The sequence below is a fragment of the Typha angustifolia genome, chromosome 8 (genome assembly GCF_048772165.1).
Source record: "Typha angustifolia cultivar Huaian chromosome 8, ASM4877216v1, whole genome shotgun sequence".
NCBI lineage: Eukaryota > Viridiplantae > Streptophyta > Magnoliopsida > Poales > Typhaceae > Typha > Typha angustifolia.
In genome coordinates, this window is record NC_133246.1 from 2,852,157 (window position 1) to 2,874,014 (window position 21,858).

General features: G+C 40.5%; 5 protein-coding genes across 7 annotated transcripts; 3 read left to right on the plus strand and 2 right to left on the minus strand.

Moving 5' to 3' along the window:
- Window positions 1-251: 251 nt before the first annotated feature.
- LOC140765958 (uncharacterized) lies at window positions 252-1,779 on the minus strand. Of its 2 annotated transcripts, none has more exons than XM_073105308.1 (6): window positions 1,417-1,779; window positions 1,222-1,336; window positions 1,065-1,146; window positions 881-932; window positions 685-739; window positions 252-601 (listed from the first exon to the last, which is right to left on the minus strand). In XM_073105308.1, the coding sequence occupies exons 1-6, from the start codon at window positions 1,777-1,779 to the stop codon at window positions 252-254; spliced, it is 1,017 nt and encodes a 338-aa protein (XP_072961409.1). The 2 variants fall into 2 exon arrangements, with proteins under 2 accessions (XP_072961409.1, XP_072961408.1); XM_073105307.1 differs by having other exon boundaries at window positions 881-965.
- Window positions 1,780-2,765: 986 nt separating this feature from the next.
- LOC140764470 (pentatricopeptide repeat-containing protein At4g38010-like) lies at window positions 2,766-3,575 on the plus strand. Its single transcript, XM_073103055.1, has 2 exons — window positions 2,766-3,050; window positions 3,102-3,575. Exons 1-2 carry the CDS (start codon window positions 2,766-2,768, stop codon window positions 3,573-3,575), a joined length of 759 nt encoding a protein of 252 aa, XP_072959156.1.
- Window positions 3,576-4,388, plus strand: LOC140765960 (pentatricopeptide repeat-containing protein At5g52850, chloroplastic-like). The gene has a single exon (XM_073105310.1). It carries the CDS (start codon window positions 3,576-3,578, stop codon window positions 4,386-4,388), a length of 813 nt encoding a protein of 270 aa, XP_072961411.1.
- A 723-nt stretch (window positions 4,389-5,111) lies between these two features.
- LOC140765959 (uncharacterized) lies at window positions 5,112-6,584 on the minus strand. The gene is made up of 6 exons (XM_073105309.1): window positions 6,091-6,584; window positions 5,896-6,010; window positions 5,749-5,830; window positions 5,565-5,616; window positions 5,368-5,422; window positions 5,112-5,284 (listed from the first exon to the last, which is right to left on the minus strand). The coding sequence occupies exons 1-6, from the start codon at window positions 6,475-6,477 to the stop codon at window positions 5,112-5,114; spliced, it is 864 nt and encodes a 287-aa protein (XP_072961410.1). The 5' UTR covers window positions 6,478-6,584.
- Window positions 6,585-9,949: 3,365 nt separating this feature from the next.
- Window positions 9,950-16,850, plus strand: LOC140764844 (uncharacterized). 2 transcript variants are annotated; one of them, XM_073103650.1, is made up of 5 exons: window positions 9,950-11,534; window positions 11,701-11,801; window positions 12,093-12,446; window positions 12,530-15,075; window positions 15,166-16,850. In XM_073103650.1, the coding sequence occupies exons 2-5, from the start codon at window positions 11,799-11,801 to the stop codon at window positions 16,493-16,495; spliced, it is 4,233 nt and encodes a 1,410-aa protein (XP_072959751.1). In that variant the 5' UTR covers window positions 9,950-11,534; window positions 11,701-11,798; the 3' UTR covers window positions 16,496-16,850. The 2 variants fall into 2 exon arrangements, with proteins under 2 accessions (XP_072959751.1, XP_072959749.1); XM_073103648.1 differs by having other exon boundaries at window positions 9,950-10,258.
- Window positions 16,851-21,858: the final 5,008 nt, after the last annotated feature.

A 21,858-nucleotide genomic window follows, 5' to 3' on the forward strand; every position in this document is an offset into this window, starting at 1 on the left:
TATAACTAATAGACATTAAACTGAATCTTCTAGCAATAGGAATATCACTGATGCTGATGAACCTTCCCACCCGTTCCCTAAGGTAATGCAGCTGTTTTATAGCAGTGAAATCGGATATTTAAAGTGAATTCACAACACTGAGTAGCATTCTGTTAAAAGAAAAGACAGACATAGTATCTCTCATAAGTTCTCATGAGTGAAGATAGTTTTACTTCCAATGCTCTGCCAACAATTTGTAGGTTCTTTTGACATTAAGTTTCCCTCAAGAATAACAATGGTATACAGCATTCACATGAAGATCTTAACCTATCTGCAGCTGACATTCGAGGAACCATGGGACAATCCATACAGAGCAAGCAAGTCAGAAAACATTCTTCAGCATATTGATCAAAATAATTGCTATTCCACCTGCGTATTTCCAACTGGTGGTATTGTAAAAAATAAGAAAAAAAAATAAAGAAAATAAAAATAAAACATAAAAAATAAAATAAAAAATAAATGTTGATATAGTACATCACAAGTGGAAAGATGAAAGGCCCAACAAAGTACTGAAAGAATTTCATGATATAATAAAGCATTGTATCATGCTGTTGTAGGAAACCTGCAGAAGTATGATAGATGTCAGTTGCTGTTTAATGGGTTAGAACTTATGCCAATCTATTGATAGTGTTATGCGGTGCATACACTCTGCCAGGTTTGGGAACTTGTCAAACAGCCAGATAATTTTCTTTAGCATTTCCTGAAACCACATTGCGAGGTTCTATCATTGTTGTTTGTGTCAAAGCAAGAACAGAATATAGGTCCAGAAATCTGCTCTATTTGTTGAAGACATTATATATACTATAGAGTGTGATATTATAATTGAATTCAATAGTCTTACTAGTGCAAGGCTCGCTGGTTTCAGTGGTGACTCAGTGAAGACATGAGCTTCCCTGTCGTATGTACCAAGAATTCCCATATCAGTCCTATAAGACTTCAGAGTGTAATAGATATCATGAAAAATTTAAGCTTATGTTGCTTTTAGAGATGGATTAACATGATTGAAGTGTATGTATGATGCCTACTTGATAAGAAGAGCTTCACTTTCTTCTGAACATGTGTGGAAGCTGCACCCTTTGGTGAAGGGAATGAACTTTCCATTCCACTCTACAACATGATGCTGTTAGCAATAACAAATCAGTCATCTAATTGGTGTGTGTGTGTTTGCAATGGTGAACTTACCAAGGTGCCAAATTACTGACACTGTGGATCCCTTCCCTTCACACATCTTATCAATGACAAATCTGACATTTTCTCCGATGGCATCTATCAGTCTTTCGAAAAACTTGTGGAGTGCCTGCATTCGAAGATAACAGCTGTTATGCGTGTTATGTGCAGCGATTCTAGAGATGGAATGCGTGAGTGGGGAGGTGAGACCTCTCCTTCCAGTGGCTTAAAAAATGTCAGGTCTTCGATGATACAGTCATGAGCAATGAGCTTTTTTAATGTTTTCGTGTCCTTGTCATTGAGGGATGAGTAGAGCTTCAGAATCATATCCGATAATGGTGAAGGCTCTACGGAATCGGAGTCACTATTGGGATTATCTGATCCCTTCAACTTTGCAGCCAGCGGTCGTTTACTCAATAAATGTTGCCTTCTTGACTGGCTTGTCCAGAAGCAGCATCTCTCCAGTTGTGCTGCAACAGAAGATCGACAACGATGGGCTTGTAGACTGAACCCGGAAGAAGATCTTCCATGAGCTACTGGGAGAGCTGGTGGCCGAAAGGAAATGGAAGCCATTACAACATTACAGGATTGAAGCAAATGTTGGTGTGAAATGAAAGATGAGCAGAAGGGAGGGTACTTCAGAGAAGCAGAGTCTGTGAAAGAATAAAGATTGCCTGCTATGCAATTGCTTCATAGGTGGTTAAAGAATGGTGAGATAAGCATGGAAAGTGGAATTGCTCATCCTCACGGTTCGTATTGCTTTTCCTGTGGTTCTTTGGAGGGAAGCATGGCATTGGCTAGTTCAGAGAAGCAGAATCTGTGAAAGAATAAGGATTGCCTGCTATGCAATTGCTTCATAGGTGGTTAAAGAACGTCGAGATAAGTAGGGAATGTGGAGTTGCTTCATCATCAGAGTTCGTATTCCTTTCCCCGTGATCTCTTTGGAGGGGAAAATGTGGTAAAGGCCTGATTAAATACTTAAATGTGTGGGTGAGAGGTAGAGAGATAGATCACTAACAGCTGATATGCTGCCATGTCATCAAGTTCATAATTAGTTCATATATTACCCACAAGAATAGCATCACTCTTGGAGATAATAAGCAAGTCCATGTCCTATTTACAAATGTGGATCATATTATCTTGTGTTTTCAGTACAAAAAGAGATCTTTTTTCTTCTTAATGATCGAATGTTTGATAGAGAAATACAGTAGTTGCTTCGGTTAAAGAAAAACTAGCATGAGCAGCAGTTGTTGGAGAAAGATCTCCATTACAAGCTCCTCTACTCCCTTTACGCTCTCATCCTCTCCTCTCCGACCTCTCTTCAACTCTCTTCTCCGTGCCTCCCACCTCAAGAAGCAAAGCCTCTCTTTGTCAAATCCAGAGCAAGGGTCGAAGCCAACGTCGGCATTCATCTCCAGGGAGGCAATCCTTAATCTGCTCTCCTTCTCCAACTCCAGATCTCTAAATCATGGCGTTTCCGTCCACAGCCCCATCACGAAGCTCGGCTTTCACGGAGACTTGTTTCTCATCAACCAACTGCTCTCTCGACTATGTTCGCAATGTTCGATGAAATGCCTCACCGAGACGTTGTATCCTGGACTGGCGTCATATCCGCTCACGCTCGAAGTGGTTTCAGTGAGATAGCGTCGGACTTGTTCTGCGGGATGCTCGTGACCGAGTCTTGTGTGACTCCTAACGAGTTCACGTGCTCGACCGTCCTCCGCTGCTGCACCACTGCTGCTGGGTATGGTTTGATTTTGGAAGCCAAATTCACGCACAAATTTGGCGGCGTGGGTTCGGGTCGAATACTGTCATTGGGGTGCTCTGCTGGATTTCTACTCGAAGTGTTGTTTGTTCAATGAGGCAGGTAAGATTTTTGCTGCAATGGATCACAGAGATGCCATCTCATGGACCTGTACAGCAAATGTTCTGTGGGCAATACGCTGGTGGACCTGTACAGCAAATGTTCACCAGATGTGAAGGATTCTGCGTATGCCTTCCAAGCCATTGACTCCCCAAATGTTGTCTCTTGGACTGCTTTGATTGCAGGACTTGCTCAGCATGGCCGAGACTTGGAGGCATTTATTGCATTAACAGAGATGCGGGCCAGCGGAGTGCAGCCCAACTCCTTCACCCTGTCCACTGTTCTCAAAGGGTGCAGCTCTCTAGGAGCATTGACTCACGCGAGGAAAATCCATGCCTATGTGATGAAGACAAAGTCAGATTCTTTGGATGCTGCTGTTGGGAATTCATTGGTCGATGTCTATGCTAGGTTCACGAGGATGGAAGATGCATGGACTGTGGCAAGCACAATGATCCTCCATAGAGATGTTGTTACGTACACAAGCATGGCAAAGGGGCTAAATTAGATGGGCCACCAGCAGAGGTCACTTGAAATGACGACTCACATGCTCAGAGAAGGGGTGGCTATGGATGGTTTCAGTCTTGCTTGCTTCCTTTCTTCTGCTGCAGGGTTATCATCTACAGAGTCTGGGAAGCAGTTGCACTGTTATTCGTTGAAGTCCGGGTTGAATAACAAGGTTTCAGTCTCTAATAGTCTTGTCAACATGTACAGCAAATGTGGGTGCATCAGAGAAGCTAGAAGTATCTTTCTGGCTATTCAGGAGCCCAATGTGGTGTCATGGAATGGCTTGATATTGGGGCTAGCATCCAATGGGCTTATCCCAGAAGCCCTGTCCACTTTTCAGGACATGAGATTGGCGAGAGCTCAACCAGATGGCATCACCTTCTTGGTGGTGCTGTACGCGTGCAGCCATGGCGGCTTAGTCGATGTGGGCATCGAGCATTTCAATAAGATGAGAGACTTGTACAGTGTGTCCCCAGAACGAGATCACTATGCATGCTTGGTAGATATGCTGAGCCGAGCAGGACGGCTTGAGGAGGCAGCATGTGCCTTAGAGACCATGCCGTTCCAGCCGGATGCGTCTATGTACAAGACCCTGTTGGCTTCCTGCAAGCTCTATAGGAACTTGGTTCGTGGAGAGTCCATAGAAAGGAGTGCCTTGGAGTTGGACCCATATGATACAGCGATTTACATGCTGCTTGCAGGCATCTATGATAATGCAGGGAAGCTGGAATGGGGTGAGCAGATACGCAGGATGATGAGAGAGAGGACACTGAGGAAGTGTCCAGGCCATAGTTGGATTCAGATGACCAACTAAGCGAACCCCCCTCAAATAGGTACCTGAAGGCGCTTGGGGAAGATATAACTAATATACATTAAACTGAATCTTCTAGCAATAGGAATATCACTGATGCTGATGAACTTTCCCACCCGTTCCCTAAGGTAATGCAGCTGTTTTATAGCAGTGAAATCGGATATTTAAAGTGAATTCACAACACTGAGTAGCATTCTGGTAAAAGAAAAGACAGACATAGTATCTCTCATAAGTTCTCATGAGTGAAGATAGTTTTACTTCTAATGCTCTGCCCACAATTTGTAGGTGTTTTGACATTAAGCTTCCCTCAAAAATAAAAAGAAAAAAAAGGGTCCACGATCACACAACAAGCAAATAAGATGCACAGAGGTACCACTTTATTTTGCAACCATTTCACCTGTACTTTCATTTTATAGTCTTCTTCTTTGATTAAAGCCACAGTCGGACAGGGATTATGACCACTTTAACTCCTCAGAGGCATGAAAGCAATGATCTTCAGTAAGCAGGGTACTCTCTTTCTCTCTCTCTATCTCTTCTGGTGATGCCAATCAAAGATGGAGATGACAACTAACTGGTGTCTTTCAGTTTATGGCCTTATGAATTGATCCTCATGAGAACAGGAGATTAACGAGAATAACAATGGTATACAGCATTCACATGAAGATCTCAACCTATCTGCAGCTGGCGTTCGAGGAACCATGGGACACTCCATACAGAGCAAGCAAGTCATTTGGATAAGAAAACATTCTTCAGGATATTGATCAAAATAATTGCTATTCGACCTGCGTATTTCCAAATGTTGGTATAGTACATCGCAAGTGGAACGATGAAAGGCCCCACAAAGTACTGAAAGAATTTCATGATATAATAAAGCATTGTATCATGCTTTTGTAGGAAACCTGCAGAAGTATGATGGATGTCAGTTGCTGTTTAATGGGTTAGAACTTATGCCAATCTATTGATAGTGTTATGCGGTGCATACACTGTGCCAGTTTTGGGAACTTGTCAAACAGCCAGATAATTTTCTTTAGCATTTCCTGAAACCACATTGGGAGGTTCTATCATTGTTGTTTGTGTCAAAGCAAGTACAGAATGTAGGTCCAGAAATCTGCTCTATTTGTTGAAGACATTATATATACTATAGAGTGTGATATTATAATTTGAATTCAATAGTCTTACTAGTGCAAGGCTCGCTGGTTTCAGTGGTGACTCATTGAAGACATGAGCTTCCCTGTCGTATGTACCAAGAATTCCCATATCAGTCCTATAAGACTTCAGAGTGTAATAGATATCATGAAAAATTTAAGCTTATGTTGCTCTTAGAGATGGATTAACATGATTGAAGTGTATGTATGATGCCTACTTGATAAGAAGAGCTTCACTTTCTTTTGAACATGTGTAGAAGCTGCACCCTTTGGTGAAGGGAATGATCTTTCCATTCCACTCTACAACATGATGCTGTTAGCAATAACTAATCAGTCATCTAATTGGTGTGTTTGCAAGAACTTACCAAGGTGCCAAATTACTGCCACTGTGGATCCCTTCCCTTCACACATCTTATCAATGGCAAATCTGACATGTTTTCCCATGGCATCTGTCAGTTTTTCAAAAAACTTGTGGAGTGCCTGCATTCACAGATAACAACTGTTATGCATGTTATGTGCAGCAATTCTAGAGATGGAATGCGTAAGTGGGGAGGTGAGACCTTTCCTTCCAGTGGCTTAAAAAATGACCGGTCTTCGATGATACAGTCATGAGCAATGAGCTTCTTTAATGTTTTTGTGTCCTTGTCATTGAGGGATGAGTAGAACTTCAGAATCACATCCGATAATGGTGAAGGCGCTGTGGAATGGGAATCACTATTGGGATTATCTGGTCCCTTCAACTTTGCAGCCAGCAGTCGATTGCTCAATAAATGTTGCCTTCTTGACTGGCTTGTCCAGAAGCTGCATCTCTCCAGTTGTGCTGCAACAGAAGATCGACAACGATGGGCTTGTAGACTGAACCCAGAAGAAGATCTTCCATGAGCTACTGGGAGAGCTGGTGGCCGAAAGGAAATGGAAGCCATTAGAACATTACAGAATTGAAGCATAGTGAAATGTTGGTGTGAAATGAAAGATGAGCAGAAAGGGAGGGTACTTCAGAGAAGCAGAGTCTATGAAAGAATAAAGATTGCCTGCTATGCAATTGCTTCATAGGTGGTTAAAGAATGTTGAGATAAGCATGGAAAGTGGAATTGCTCATCCTCACGGTTCGTATTGCTTTTCCTGTGGTTCTTTGGAGGGAAGCATGGCATAGGCTAGTTCAGAGAAGCAGAATCTGTGAAAGAATAAAGATTGCCTGCTGTGCAATTGCTTCATAGGTGTTTAAAGAATGTCGAGATAAGTAGGGAATGTGGAGTTGCTTCATAAGGGTTAGTATTCCTTTCCCTGTGATCTCTTTGGAGGGGAAAATGTGGTAAAGGCTGACATTCAGTGGATGTATTACCTTGGTTTAGATAAGGCAAAAGCCTGATTAAATACTTAAATGTGTGCTTGTTTGACACTTAATGGATTTTATGAACTTGATGATGTGGATGCATCTTGAAGGTGGGTGAGAGGTAGAGATATAAATCACCAACAGCTGATATGCTGCCATGTCATCAAGTTCATAATTAGTTCATATATTACCCACAAGAATAGCATTACTCTTGGAGATAATAAGCAAGTCCATGTCCTATTTACAAATGTGGATCATATTATCTTGTGTTTTCAGTTCAAATTTGACTTGCCTGATGATAAAGTTAATATTTTACATTTTTGTGAAAATATTTGAAGAAAATGTTGGACGATTAGACGTTGTTATATGTGAGTGTGACAGATGGTGATGCTTTGATAGACTATAGAATGAGTGTTATTTGTACTCATTTAGGTTGGCATGGATCAGGAATAATATGTAACAATTATTTAAGATGCTCCAATTATTTGTAAAGAATGCATTGAAATACTGATTAGTTCAGAAGGGTGTTTAAGATTGTCGAACTTTGAAGGTTATCATTCTCTTGTAAAGGAGATGTTTCTGCATATTTTGATATCATATAGTCGTCAATGTGTGGGTTCTGCAGAACACGTAAATACTTAGGATATTTTCAACCATCTCATCAAGTGTAATTAATGAAACAGGAGGATAGTACAAATATGAAACTACAAACAACATGTGGAACCTTATGCTGGCTAGGTGGTTAAAAGGTCTAACATCTATGCAGCATCTCACCTGCTGCCTTGACAATTTCTTGGTGGTAATTTTGGATGTTCATGTTAATCTAGAAGCTCCTCTTGTCATTCAACCTACTTGAGTACATGAAGGACATAAATTTGGATAGATAATGTGCAACTTGAATCTAGAGATCTAGCTAATACCATTATAACTAGAGATGCACATTTGAGCTCTTTGCATGATTGAACATTTACACACTTCAACCACATCTGTTCAGGACTTCAATATCTAATTTTCTTGTCTTCCTTCAGAATGTATTTTCCAGGACGCGGCTGCTATGGGTGGCTCTTCAAAGATTAGAAGCTGTGGATTATGGCGATAGTCATAGTCTGAAACTTGATCTGCTCCAGCTTTGGAATAGTCCTTCTTCCCCCCACATCCAACTCCATCACTTTAAGCAGTTGCCAGGAAAGCAGCATCAGCAGTCTTGTTGCACATCAGGCTTGGCTGGAGGTAAACAAGGTATCTATAAAGAGGAGAGACTGGCAAATGCAGTATTTGTATCATGGGGGTGGATTTCATGTAAGACCATTAGTTCTTTCAGTTATAGTGCTCCCCCACAAACAACTCTCGAACGTGATAAAGCCATTCTTTTTCAAACAAAAAAAACATACAAGGCTGGCCAAAGGTTCCACCGAGATAGGACTCACCACAGGTACTCGGTGGACCATAATTGGCTGCGAAACAAATTATATCTTCGTTACTTTCTGCGGATGATTTGGTAGTCAATTAATAGGTTCTGCAGTAGCAGTCCCTGTCTAAAAATTCAAAACAAAGTTATATCATATTGCCTGTGTTTTTTGTCTAATCTTTGAATTTATGCTGGTTCTTGATTGACTCCATAGGTATTGAATTCTAACAACTGCAGCTGGTTTGATGGCAGGTTAAGCTGTGATATTTTGGAGTGCAGTGGATCAAAACAATAGGGGTGCAATTGTGCATTTCCCAGCAGTTTCCTCCATGTTTCATCCTTCCTATGCCACGCGACAAGATTTGATTCTCAATTTAGAGGGTTTACAATTGAAGTGAAACTTTCAGATGCTCTTGAAGTATAAACAGCAAGATCTGCTGCAAATATATTAACTGCTTGACGAGAAGCATCTACACTAACTTGTGGAGTAAGAGTCTGCATTCTTTTCCATCAGCAAACCTTTCCTGCAGGGAGAAGTATCATTGATGTTCAGAACCTGATATCACTGATAAGAGGTGGTTTATCCATACAAAATAAGAACAATTGTTATATTCTATACTGCACAAATTTGTAAATTAACCAAACATTATTTCTTGATGAGGATATATCATTGTAATTATTGGCGTTCAACGAGGAATTTCCACTTCATAGATTCTCATCCTTCCTTCCCTCTTCGTCTGTCACCAGATTTTTTGACCCTTCTTTGACTGATCACAGTGAGTTTATATATATGACAACATCAGCTCCCAAACTATTTCACTGTAGATAAGTCATAATCTTCTTCTTATTCAGTTTTTTATCATTAATATTATTGTATATTTTTTTAATTGGACAAAGTTTACATCACATACGGAACCCAAAGACCACTATACATTGGAATCGAGAGTTTGAGCTTTGGATGAACAGAGGCCACACAATCACAATCATCTGTCTGACTAATATTTTGGCTACGCGACATTTACTCTGTAACCTCTACGCGTGTTTGGTTTCTCAATTCCCCGCCTGAGTAACTATGACTCGCGCCACGTGTTGGCTTGTACACCACAAAATGTTGGCGGGCCCCATAGATGAGCTTGAGTGCTTGTGGTGGGTTATTAAGTGGGTGAAGATATTGGTCTCTCTTCTATGACGCGTGAGCCACGTTCCCCATATTCTGCGGCGTTGCAATTGTTGACTTCCTAAGACCCGGATAGACATGGAAACGGGTTCGGATGCGGATAGTGGCACCACAAGGTTTGCGTCTATTAATCTTTAGACTAATGCTAAGTTATCCAAGTTAATTCCCCATAATCTATCTCGCTCCTTTATAAAGTCTATTACAATTATTTTAAGCTATAAAAATGTACAATATATAGATGAAAATTTTCAATAAATAAAAAACTCGAATATCGGATTCGGATCGGATCAGGTAATATGAACCCGACCTGATCGGCCGGATTGAACCGATCTTTGAGCTGGTGGGGGCTGGATGGCTCGTGCGACTCGAAGCTGGGTGGCAGGTTGGTCCTACCGTTCGCCCTAAGGGCAGTCTTGGTAAATTTTAGAATAACAGGAGGGCGTTTAGGACTCTTGGAGGGTATCAATAACGCGATTAATAAATAAGGGAAGACGATAGAGAGAGAGAGAGAGAGAAAGAAGAGGAGCAGGAAAAGAGAGAGAGGAGAAGGCGGAGAGCATCGAAGATTGTGGCGTGGGAGATAAGGAACAGCCTCTCAAATCTCCGGAGAAATCCAACGCAAGAAAGGAATCCGATCTCAATCTCGTCAAGGAAGAAGACGAAGAAGAGGAATCGCAGGTTAACATAAAAGACCACAGGCAAAGGAAGGGAAAGGCAGGAGAAAGGAAGGATTTCGGTACGCCGGAGAAGGATAGGAAGGAGAAGAGAGGGATCTCGCCGCTATTCCCCCTGTCGTACGCTCGGATTCAGGTATAGAAACCCTAGCTCTTGATTTCTCTATGTTCTTTTGGTTGTTTACCGCGCCATCGGTGAGGGGGATTGACGCCACGGGAAAGAGCTGGGTTCTTCCTCTGGGATCGCCATGGGATCCGCCGGATTTGGCGTTGGATTTGGTTTACTGGCCGACGGGGCCGCGGATTGGGTATCTGATCACAGGACGACGATGGATGATGGGCAAATGAAAGCTAGGGTTTGCTGTGATCGTTGGATCCGTGGTCTTTTAGGGTTTGGACGATGAGTTGCTGAAGGAGATTATGGAGTACTTGCAGGACAGGTGGAATTAGGGATGAAGTCGCATCCTGGCTATAGATCTTTGATCATATATCACGATGGAGTACAACGAAAGGGGAAAGAAGAAGGAACTTGCTAGCGTCACCTCCTCCTTTTGATTTCTGGGGATTGGATCTGGTTTCTTTCCGTTAAAGCAGGCAGAGATGCCGCGTCTTACCTTGTTTTGAGTGGCTTCGTGCTTCTTCTACGAGGTTGTCCATTTGGTCATGTTGATTTAGACTTGTTCTGTGATTCCTCGACATCTACGTGCCAGAATTTTGTACTCTGTGCCGTCTCTTCTCTTATCCAGACCAATACTTTCATCTTGATCTTTAGAAAATCTCTGCTTCCAGGTCGGTACCCTTATTTGCCTGTCAGCACCTTCTTCTGGGACAAGGTTTGACAAAAGGAGGCTCTTCTACAGGTCTTTAGCATTATAGGTATTCAAAGTTAGGTGTATGGTATAGTAGAAGATCTTTGGAGGGTTCCTCACTGGGTGTTTGCAGTTTTTGCAACCTTTCGATTTGAGGCTGTTCTGGATGAAGGAATTTTGCGTGCTTCTGCATTTACAGATTTAGTGGCAGTTATTATTCCAGATGTTTTGAATTTGTATTTGGAATTATGAATTCTGATCTCAGAGAGGGAGGTCTTTTTTCAAACTCACTAGTTTGCCATTTTTTTCTGCTCAACGCCATTTTGGGGAAAACAATTTCTTTTGGAAGGATTGTTACTAGTATTTTATGTTGTGAAAGGTGGATGTTTGTTCCCGGCTTGATGTTTGTGTGAGTTATCATGGAGATCAGCTGGGATATCAGACCGGAGAACCCTTGCTCTTTTCTCTTGTGGGCATTGCCCCCTGCCAATATTTGGAATACTACTAGATTTCATAGCATTTTGTTGCTTGGAGATTTTTTTGCTCAGTCTGGACCAAAGAAGGAGATGCCTGCTTTGGCTAGTTTACATGATCTGCCTCAAGGTAATGGCCTTTAGTGGCTTATGCTGGCAGTCTGTCATCAGCCTTGGAAGCGCTGGTGTCAAAACAATACATTTTGGTCCCATGAAAAAATTATTTACTTTGGAGTACCTCATATGTTGCAAATGAGGCTCGCAGGAGGGCTAATCATCAGCTTATTGTTTTACAGAGATCATCTTTGGTTTTTCTTGGGAGCTGGAGACGGAATTGATATGATCTGATTTCTTGTTCCCTTTGGAGCAGAATGAAGATGAGAGATCTGAGGCAATGGTTGGTTTCATCTCTCTTGCATTGTAGTATCATACATAGCATAGCATGTTAGCCTTACGGACAGCTGAAATGTGCACTACATTCAAGCTCATGCTAGTTTGTGGGAAACTTTATGTTTTTGCATTAGCAGGAAAAATGCCACTATTTTGCAATTTCTGTTTTTATTCTTTGCAGCATACTTAGTGATTTCCCTGGTCGCTCTGTTTATGATATTCTTCCGTAGCATTTATGTATTGATGTTTATATTCTTCTTTTGTTATCCCTAAAATGAATGAACTTCTTGCTGTACAGATTCATCTGTGCACTTGTACTGGAGGGTCTCCCTCTTCCCTTGAAAATCCTAGTCATCGAGACGGTCCAAAGTCCTGCAAGAGCTGTGGTGGCAAATTAATAGTTGATGGGCGAGAAGCGCTGCCTGGAAACATGCTGAGCACTGTGAAGTTGGAGCTCTCTAGAATCATTGATCCTCACTTGAACTGGAAGACAGCCACCAAAGGTAGGCAGAGGACCGTAAGGCGAGCTAGAACTTCATTTACAGGGGAAAGCGAAAAGAACTCTATAAAGAACGCTTTAAATTGGACTGAGAACTGCACAGATCGAGAATCAAACAGAATGGGAGATATTCCAGTCTCGGAATCTGAAAAGGTTTTTCTTTGGTTTTTTCTGATAGCAACAAAATCATTGCATTGATTTTTGATGAGCCTAAATTCATTCCTTTCTACTTGCAGCTTGGTGTAAGTATTCTTGGTCGGCGCTTTAGTGATGCACTTGGGAGTGTTCCCATAAAGAAAAGGAGGTTTCTGTTAGTTCGTTCTCCTTCACCTCCGCCCCATTCTTCTCATTCAAATGAGTCTGATAACATCTTAGAAGGCCATTCTGCTTCATATGGAGAGAGTGCGCTGTATGCCAAACATCACCAAGAGCGACTAGTTGCTAATGAGAGCGCTAACTTGAATGACATAAATGGAGAGCTTTGTTGTGGTGAAGATTTCTCTGGTATTTCAATATTGGCTGCTGCTGCTTGTGACAGTGGCACGGAAGGTGATAGTCATATTACAAATACTGATCTAGCATCTAAAGGGCATTCTTTTCAAGAAGAAAAGCTTTTGCAAACTGCGCAGAATACTAAATCAGATTCCCTTTCTTATGGGAAAGAGGAGCAGCTGTTACATTGTACTGAGGAATTTCCTTGTAAATCTGATATGCCCTTGGGGATATCTTCTACAACTGTCCTTCCTGCCAAGGGTCTTGGTGGGGATCAAGCGGATGGTTCAAACTGTCCTTCTAACTCCACAGGCCCCTTGCAAGATGTATCCAAGAAGACGAGGACAGTTGAGTGCTCTTCTCGTGATTCTAGATTTCATTGGGATCTTAACACTGTATGGGACAGTAATGGGGATGAAGAGGTTGCAAATTCTGAGCCTTGTGCTGCTGGTGTTGTTGGTGAAGATGTTGATCATGGCCATAAGATAGAAAAGTTTGAAACTTTTCAGGATTCAGGAGAACATTGTGAAATGAAAGATGCTCCTGTTCCTTCTGATGCGGTGGTTTGCATAGCAAAGGATAGCTGTGAGTTACATGATACCAAGGCACATGAGAAATGTGATATGTTTGTTGATGATTCAGTTGCAGATCATAACAATGGAAAGGAAGATCACCCTCTTGCTTGTGGCAACAGTTTGGGTAGAAAAGTACATCAGTTTGAAGACACTTCTTCCTTGAGAGGTTCTACTGATGAGATAAAGGATTTCCAGAATCAGCAGAAGGGTGGTTGTGAAGCTGAAACTGAATCTTCTTTGTTCAGAGGAGCTTCAGATCCTGTAACTGAACCCTATTCCCCTTCTTCTGCCATGAAGAAAGTGAAATTTGATGCTTTCTCAGTTTCAAGGATGGAAAGTGAACGCACTTCTGACCAAGCAATTAATAAACAAGTCTTTGTGGAAAGCACAAATCAATCAGTTGTAGATGTTTCAAATAAAAGCCCTGCTGCATCTGACATAAATGGTGTCCCAATGGAGCAGGCCATGCAGCCAAGAAACTGTAAAGTTGAGAAAAATCTTACTACTGATTCAGGGAATGAAGAAAGTGATCATTGTCGCTCTGTTGGACTTCTGGTTGAAAATTCTTCTTATAAACTGTCTGATGGAAATATCTGCACAGATGTGACCGTTGCTGTTGGCGATAGCGAACCAGTGCAGTCTGATGGCTTCAAAGAAACTGAGGACGCTAACATTGAAAAGTCCAAAGAAGCTGATATTTGCTCTTGTTTGTCCGATTCTCGCCCCTACAATAGTCAAGCATCATGTAATCATGATGGGTCTTCATCTGGGAGCACAGATGGCAGGAAACAAGAAACAATTTCTGAAGATATGAAGGTGGACGATAACAAAGATGCTATTAGGATATCCTGTGGGAATACAAGTGAAGCCAAAACTGATGCCCCTGGCAAGGTTCCCTTGGATCATTTTGATTGGGGCTGTGATTCAAATGCATCTCAACTTGACATCGATCAGGCTGATGGGATGGAAAAGGTTGACCTTGAAGATAACGATTCTCAATATGAGGATGGGGAACTTAGAGAATATGTTCAGAATAGTTGGAGAGAAGAGGGATTTGAGGAAGACGAACCTGAGCAGGTGGATTATGGTTCAGACAACAGAGAATCTGACTTTTTTGAAGTTGCATCTGATATTCCTACTTCTGTTTCTCTGCCCGACACTGTGCCAAAAAAGAATGGGGGGTCACTGGGTGCTAGTAATGATGGGGCACAAGCTGTGCAGAAGGATTCACACAGTGCTGGTTTACAAGCAGAATTGAAGTGCTCATCAGTAAGTATCATTTTGGATGTTAAATCTGGAAGGTCCGGAATGGGAGGTTCTTCTGGAAAAGACAGTAGCAGAAATTTGAGAGTGAAAGATGAGTGCAGAAAGTCAGAGAAGAGTGTGAAAAATATGTTAGAAACAGGTTCAGGGAACAATGCCTTTCCCAATGGAGGTGGTGGTTCCAGAGACATCTCAGTAGGTTCCAGAATGAAGTCATCAGGATGGGATCGGCTGCCTGAAGGTCGTAGAACTTCTCGTCATGGGTCGAGGGATGCTAGACTTGACTCTGTTAAACAAAATGGTACTTCCATTTCTTTGGATGTGGAAGGCAGTGGCGATTCCTTGAGGAAGATGGGTTCATCATTGAGAAGAGAATTATCATCACGAATTGAGTGGCCGAAGTCCTCTGATGGATCACACAGGAATGATAAATCTTATGTTGAATCAAGCAGGTGAGTTTCCTTTGCCCATCTCCCTTTTTCCATATGTAAATCTCTCTGATCTGCAACTATTATTGATATTATTTGTTATTGTATCTCCAGATCTGATGACAGCCTGAGTTTGAAAGGTGAAAGGGAGCTTGGTGGTCGCAGATCAAGTGGAAGGGGCGGTTCATCTCATACCCAAGGAAGAGGCAGAGGTGAACAGTGGGTGGAACTTCCGACCCATTCAGATCCAACTCGGCATGGGTCACCTGGTTATTATGGGCCATCCACTTTTGCTCATCCTGGTTCAAGGAATGCAACTGCAGCTGCTGTTGCAAAAGTAGAGAGCAATGGCTTTGTGGTTGCACCTGATGGCACAATAGTCAAAGCTGGTGGTGTGGGGACTGCTGGTCGGGTACCCAGAAGATCTGCAAATGTGTCTTTGCACAGCACACGGCGTCCTTTATCAGGAAGGGGATCTCCAACTGAGAGAGATGGAGCATGTGGTATGCATGGAGGTCTTAGACGTGCAAGAGAGATTAGCCCTGATTGGCACTTTGGTGTCGGGCAGGGTCGATCCAGTCAATATGGTAATGGGATTACCAGGGATCACTATCGTAGGCCCATTAGTGATGATGGTATCGATCCATTACTGGTTCGGCATTCATTAAGCAGGAGACAGCGAAGCTTTTCTCCATGTAGAGGTCTTCATTTATCTCGGTCCCACACTAGATCCCGTTCTAGATCAAGAACCCGTTCTCCTCATTTGTGGGCATCTCCCAGCAAAAGTGACATAAGAATGACCAGGGGCTCTAATTTTCACAGGCATAGCAGGTCCCCAAATTTGAAGTCTGAAGGAAGGACAGAGAGAGCAACATCACCCCAAAGACGATCTGGTTTTGAGAACCGTATGGTAGGTTATGGACCATCATTGAGAAACCGTACCTCCTCCCCTCATTCTTCAAGGTGGGTTGATGAAAGGAAGGACTCACTGGATCATCTCTGGGAACATGATTACAAGCAATTTTCAGAGAGAAGTCCACCATCAAGGGCTTTCTCACAAAGCAATAGGTTTGATCTACTGGATTCTTCGGGAAGATTGAAGCACGATGATTACTACAGACCAATACATTCTAGTAGATTTCCTGGATATGTTGGTCTTAGTAGGGGATCGAGGCATGATAGAAGTGAGGATGATAGGAGGGACCATGGTGACAGATATGGACTTCTGCATTCTGTTAGGCATTATGACACCAATGATAATGATAATTCAGATCATTTCAGGACTCATGACTCTGCTGTCAAATCATCCAAATTCCAAGCAAGAGGGAGTCCCAGGGTCTTCGACAGGGGAATTGAGAGCCAACTTGGAGATTCATCTAATAGAGCTAAGGAAGAGAAAGGCCATTTTAGATATGGTAAAAGCGGAAAGCATAATACCACCTAAAATAAGGCGCACAGAGTTGAAGAATGTTATGATGGCTTGACCTTGTGGAGAAGTCCCTCTTGAGTGCATTGCATACTGTTGTGTTTGGGCCATGGAAATGCTGAACCCAATGATTTTTTCGTCAGAGGGAAAGACATATTAACCTCGAAATCTTCTGCATTTGAAGTACTTGTAAAAATTTATTTTGGTAGTAAAATTTGGAATTTTTGTTTCCAGCTCGCGGGTTTCCTTTATTTTTTTTTTAAATTCTATATGTTTTTTAAGCTTTGTGCCCTTTTTGACTGGGATATATCTCTGTATGAAGCCCATTAAAGCATGAGCAAGTTAATGAATTTTGAGCTATGTCCTCACACAATTCACATTGTTCATTCTTTGCTGTGATAAATTTTCTGAACTCATTGTCCTACTGAAATCCAATGTTTGGTTTCTTGGTGCTGAGACTGTTCTTCTGGTTGCCTGCAGAATTTTATTGATCGACTCACTCTTAGTCTAATTAACTTCCATGACTGGAGAGGGTAGTTGCTCAAAAGGAAGAAATGTTTCTCTCCTATATCTATTTTATAGCTTATTTGCACAATGACATTTAGTGCCCACGTTCTTTTGGTTTCAGGAGATATTTATATTCAGATCTGCTGATGCAACTATGAATTGGTTGTGCAAGCCCTCTAAGTGGAAAGTTCTAAAGGTACATTTATGAAACTTGTTCCTTTCTATTGGTTTTGTAGTAGCCTTCAAATTCTTTTACAGCTGTCATATAGAAAAAATGGAAGCAGTTCAATAAGTGCTTTGGATTTGTTTATGGATTGTGCTTTATTGTTGCAGCCTATTCACATGTTATTTCACTAATGAGAATTGTTTTGAGATTCACCATTTCTTCGTAGTGGACTATTGTTTAAAGATGGAACCATCCCAATTGCATATATCTCCATGAAATACTCAAGTTGTATGATCTCCTTCATGTACTGTCAGTATTGCTAGTTTCCTCATATTTGAAGCTGTTGGGATGAGTTTAACTGAAGGCAATTATTTTGGTGCATCTTTCTTTGTAGATTTCTTCAACGTAGTTCTTATGCGAATGCCAAAATTGATTAATTTCCTTAGATTGACTTAATCCAGATAGTTTGGAGAAGGGTTTATTTGGCGAGACAAGGCTAAAGACTTGGGTAGGGACATTGAGCACAGGATATGATGCATGCTGATATGCTCAATAAATCGACTTGACTTAAATGGTAGATGTTATATTTTAAATAATAGATGGGTCTACTAGGATTGAGATCCAATACCTTTGTTCTGATACTATATTAACTTATCTTTCTACTAACATGCAGTACTATATTCGTTAGCACTTATTCTTTGCCCATCATAGTAAACTTAGCAATTAAATTAGAGATTGGGGATTTTAGCCTTGTACTCTTGTTTTATAGTTCCTTAATCCTTAGTAAAGGCTTTTCCTTCTGTTCATGATCAGGCTCTGATTTTCTGAAAAAATTACACATTTTCATTCAACCTGGTTGAGAAATTAGATACCAAGATATTTAATGTGTATGTTATCAGTTGAAAGCTCTAACCAGCTCAACATATCCTTCCGCAATGGTGGGTCATCAAAATCTGAGTCATGAAAAGTTCTGCACTTGCACCTGAACCATATGTAAACATATTGCTTTTGAAGAGAATCTTGATTACTAGTAAGCACTTGGAATATTATTTTCTTTCACTTCTCACAAACGGAGATATTTGGATTAGAAACTGAATAAGTACACATAAATAGAAGTCCTTCAATTTAAGTTTCTCACCAAGTGAAATTCATACTCCTTGTGTTAATTCCATTATACTTTCAATTATTTATACAAACAAGGATATCTTGAGGAGATGCAGACCTAGAATGCCTGTTAACGTTTCTCTTATGAGGGTGGACTTATGATCATCAATTCATCATCTTGCTCACAAATTACAATAGCCTCTATTATTTTATTTCTTTGTTGCTAGGACCGATCTCTATATTAATGTAGGTAACTTTCCTTCTAGAAGACCATCTGAGAAGGATCAAGATACTGACAACCTCCAGTCAAGTGTATGTAATTTCTTTCTCTGCGGCTTCAGCATCAACAGCAGAATTTATTAGTATCATGTTTGTTTGGTTGTTCAGCTCAGCACTAACAATACTAGAAACAACTAATTAGGATCTTTAGCTTTTCCATGGATGGTAGTTGTCTCTATCAATTTTTAGGACTATCATGGACTCAATCTTTTCGATCGGTTTGCTAGTCTACGCAACACTTCATTTTCTTCACAAGATAAAATAAGCCTTAAAGTAAAGATAACGTATAAGTAAGAAAAAAGAAAAAGACTTTAATAATTTAGAGAAGACAGACTTTCTTCGATGATTTTCTTACTTCAATTTGATTTACTAATTTTAGATCTTATTTACAATAAGTGTTTAAGCTTTTATATAAGCAAAAAAAAAAAAAGCTATTAAGATTATTAAATATCTTTTCTAAATATTTCGGAGGTTAAGGATAAAATTAAGAGAGGCTATTGTCTAACAATGCATAAGTTCAAGATTTTGTCAAGTAGTGGATAAGCTTAAATTGTCTAATTGTCGTGGTGTCTCTCGAGTTTAATATTGCTATGACGTCACTTCAGTTTCGACCAAAATTGTCATGAAATACTTATATAAACTCTCCCTAGGAAATGACCCACCCACCCGGACAAGGGGCAATCGACACAATGGGCAGGCACGCTGCTCATGCCACATCCAGCTGTGGGGCACCCGCGGTGGAACATGTGGAGGCAATTGGTGAGCCATTGCACCTCCTCCTCGTCCTTGAACTCGCTCAAGCAAACAGTGCACCCTCCTAGCACTTGCCCCCATGGAGGAGAGGAGCTCCTTGTACCGCACTGAGGGGAGCACCTCATCAACCATCATGGCTGAAACCAGTTGTAACTCCGACAGGCGGTGGCCGAGGATGATGTGGAGGACCCATGAGAGGACCAAGTTGACAAAGAGATTGGTGAAGCCCATTCTCTCTGTGCTTTGGCGAAGATATTAGTTTAATAGGGAAAGGGATGGTTACACAAAGGTGTGTGTGTATACTTTTAGATCTGCCATCCTTAACACGCGTTTGATGGATTTTGTTTTGGCTCATGGGCAATGCAGTTGGTCTTTCTTTTGTCTTGTTTCTTTCATGAAATTGAGCTGTAGAAGAGTTCTAGTATCTCGGTGTTTGACTTGGATTTGGGTATAGCATGACTAAGGCCAAATCGGTCCTCGCTATGTTTCATTCATACTTCATTGGAAAATGCTTGTATCTTTGTGTAGTCATTGAAAGTTAATATTTTAGCCTCATCTCTTTGCCTCTCCTTGCTACCTCGTTGAAAAGATTTACAATTGATGCTTTTGAATGCTTGGCAGCAACCAAGAGCAACACTTGCTTCGTGTTTTGATGCTGTTGTTCAAGTCTTAAGATTACTATTATTTATTTTGCCTTCATCTTTACAGATGCAAAATCGTGCCGTGAGAGCCAGGCCACATTTGCTTGATCCATAGCAGTTAAATTGGTACGATCTCATTTCCTTTTACTACTTGAGAGGAATTTCTACTGGTGATTAGAAAGAAAGGGATTGAATTATGCAGGAAGGAATCTACTCACTGGGGGTTGTCAATAACTCATCATCAGCTTATCTAATGTTGGTACCAATTAAGACTCAAAATATACCTCTTCAAAACCTATCAATTTTATTCCTCAGACTCCGGGAATGGATACATCTGCCTGAGTTAGATGCATGAGTTGACTAACCATTTGCTTTTATTCTCTCTTGTCCTCTTTCTCTTCCTACCACCTTCATTCATATGATTATATCCTCAATAATAGTTTTGGAGCTCAGAGATGAAAGAAAGGCCAGCAAGAAGTCATAACATCTATGGTTTGTACTTGTTAGAGACTCTAAAGAGAAGTCTCCATTGATTTCATGTAGAGACTCCTTTCTATTAATGGGTAATTACATATCCTTTTTTCTTGTAATACTTTGGTTTGGTCAATTATCTAATATCTCTTTATCTCATCTCTAGACGGTGTTAACAGAGAGTACTAAATGATCATCTTATTCTTAACTCTTTTTTTATCTAGAATAATAGTAGAGCTACTTCTAGAGAGCTGATGTGATAGTTACATGATAGTTTGTTAAAAAAAATCTAATCGATAAATAATGGAAGAGATATTTTAAAAAAATTATATAATTAAAGATCAATGTGTCACGAAAAATAAATAAATATTAGTTTATATATATAATTCATAAGGTCCGACTAAGATTATTTCTTTTTATCAATTCATTCCGTAGTTCTTCTGAATATCTTATGTATGACTGTCACAGAGATTTGCCCATGCGCATCTATTCAGTTAATTCCTAATAGCTAAATACTAATTACTAATTAATTATAATTTTAATAAATTGTCATTTTTGGTGGCTAGAATATTTGATCCCAATTAGATATCATAATCTAATTCAGAGTGCCTCTATAGATGATTCACATGATAGAATATAGTGGAGGTTTATTTATCGCTGATATGACCAACTTGATTAAATCTCCCCATCATCTCATCAACTTTTTAGGTGTGAAATCTGCAAATTTCTCCAGGATTCGACAATCCCACCTTGTAAGTTTGAAATATTCTTGTGATTAGCCAGTCTTAATAAGCTTTATACTGGATCGAATCTGGCCAGAAAGGGTACTTGGGACCTCCCTTTTGTGCCTTATGTGATTTGAAAATCGAATCTGTGGAACATATTTTCTTTCATTGCTAATCGTTGCAACATTAGTTCAATGATTAGGTTCTCATTAAATGCCAATTCGGGCCAATAATTCTAGGCTAAATGAGAAAATCCCTAGTCATCTCTATCACTCCGTAGTAAACCCATGAGAGTTCCTTATTTTTATCATCCGCTGAAAAATTTGGCGAGAAAACAATAACAAAATCTTTAACTTGAAATCTCTCTACCTAGAGCATGCATATCAATGGCAAAAATGATAGTCCTATTATTTTCTACCTCTCTTTGTAATCTTTGTAAATTCTTCTCCATAACTTCATAACTAAGGCATCACCCATTGTTCCTATATATTGATCAATTGTCTCCTAGTCCTTTAATTTCATCTCCCATTCTTTTTTTTTTTTTTGAATCTGACGGAAAAATGGAAGAAAATAAAGTGCTCGTGTATTTGGCATGCCAACTTAGATACAACACCAGCTTTGATCATTTCAGTCGTAAAGATGATAGAAATATTTAGAAAACAAATGAATCATGATATTTAGAAAACAAATGCGACGAGTACTCTGTCAGTTCCCAACCCACGCGAAAGAAAACTT

Excerpts from the sequence above, each read along its gene's own strand:
- LOC140765958 (XM_073105307.1), bottom strand. The coding sequence starts at position 1,779 with ATGGCTTCCATTTCCTTTCGGCCACCAGCTCTCCCAGTAGCTCATGGA. Across the intron at positions 966-1,064 it reads AGTGAAGCTCTTCTTATCAA|GACTGATATGGGAATTCTTG; the intron begins GTAGGCATCATA and ends GAAGTCTTATAG. Across the intron at positions 602-684 it reads GTTCCCAAACCTGGCAGAGT|GTTTCCTACAACAGCATGAT; the intron begins GTATGCACCGCA and ends ATACTTCTGCAG.
- LOC140764470 (XM_073103055.1), top strand. The coding sequence starts at position 2,766 with ATGTTCGATGAAATGCCTCACCGAGACGTTGTATCCTGGACTGGCGTC. Across the intron at positions 3,051-3,101 it reads CTGCTGGATTTCTACTCGAA|AGATGCCATCTCATGGACCT; the intron begins GTGTTGTTTGTT and ends AATGGATCACAG.
- LOC140765960 (XM_073105310.1), top strand. The coding sequence starts at position 3,576 with ATGGGCCACCAGCAGAGGTCACTTGAAATGACGACTCACATGCTCAGA.
- LOC140765959 (XM_073105309.1), bottom strand. The coding sequence starts at position 6,477 with ATGCTTCAATTCTGTAATGTTCTAATGGCTTCCATTTCCTTTCGGCCA. Across the intron at positions 5,617-5,748 it reads AGTGAAGCTCTTCTTATCAA|GGAAGCTCATGTCTTCAATG; the intron begins GTAGGCATCATA and ends TACATACGACAG. Across the intron at positions 5,285-5,367 it reads GTTCCCAAAACTGGCACAGT|GTTTCCTACAAAAGCATGAT; the intron begins GTATGCACCGCA and ends ATACTTCTGCAG.
- LOC140764844 (XM_073103650.1), top strand. Across the intron at positions 12,447-12,529 it reads CAGTCTCGGAATCTGAAAAG|CTTGGTGTAAGTATTCTTGG; the intron begins GTTTTTCTTTGG and ends TTCTACTTGCAG. Across the intron at positions 15,076-15,165 it reads TCTTATGTTGAATCAAGCAG|ATCTGATGACAGCCTGAGTT; the intron begins GTGAGTTTCCTT and ends TTGTATCTCCAG.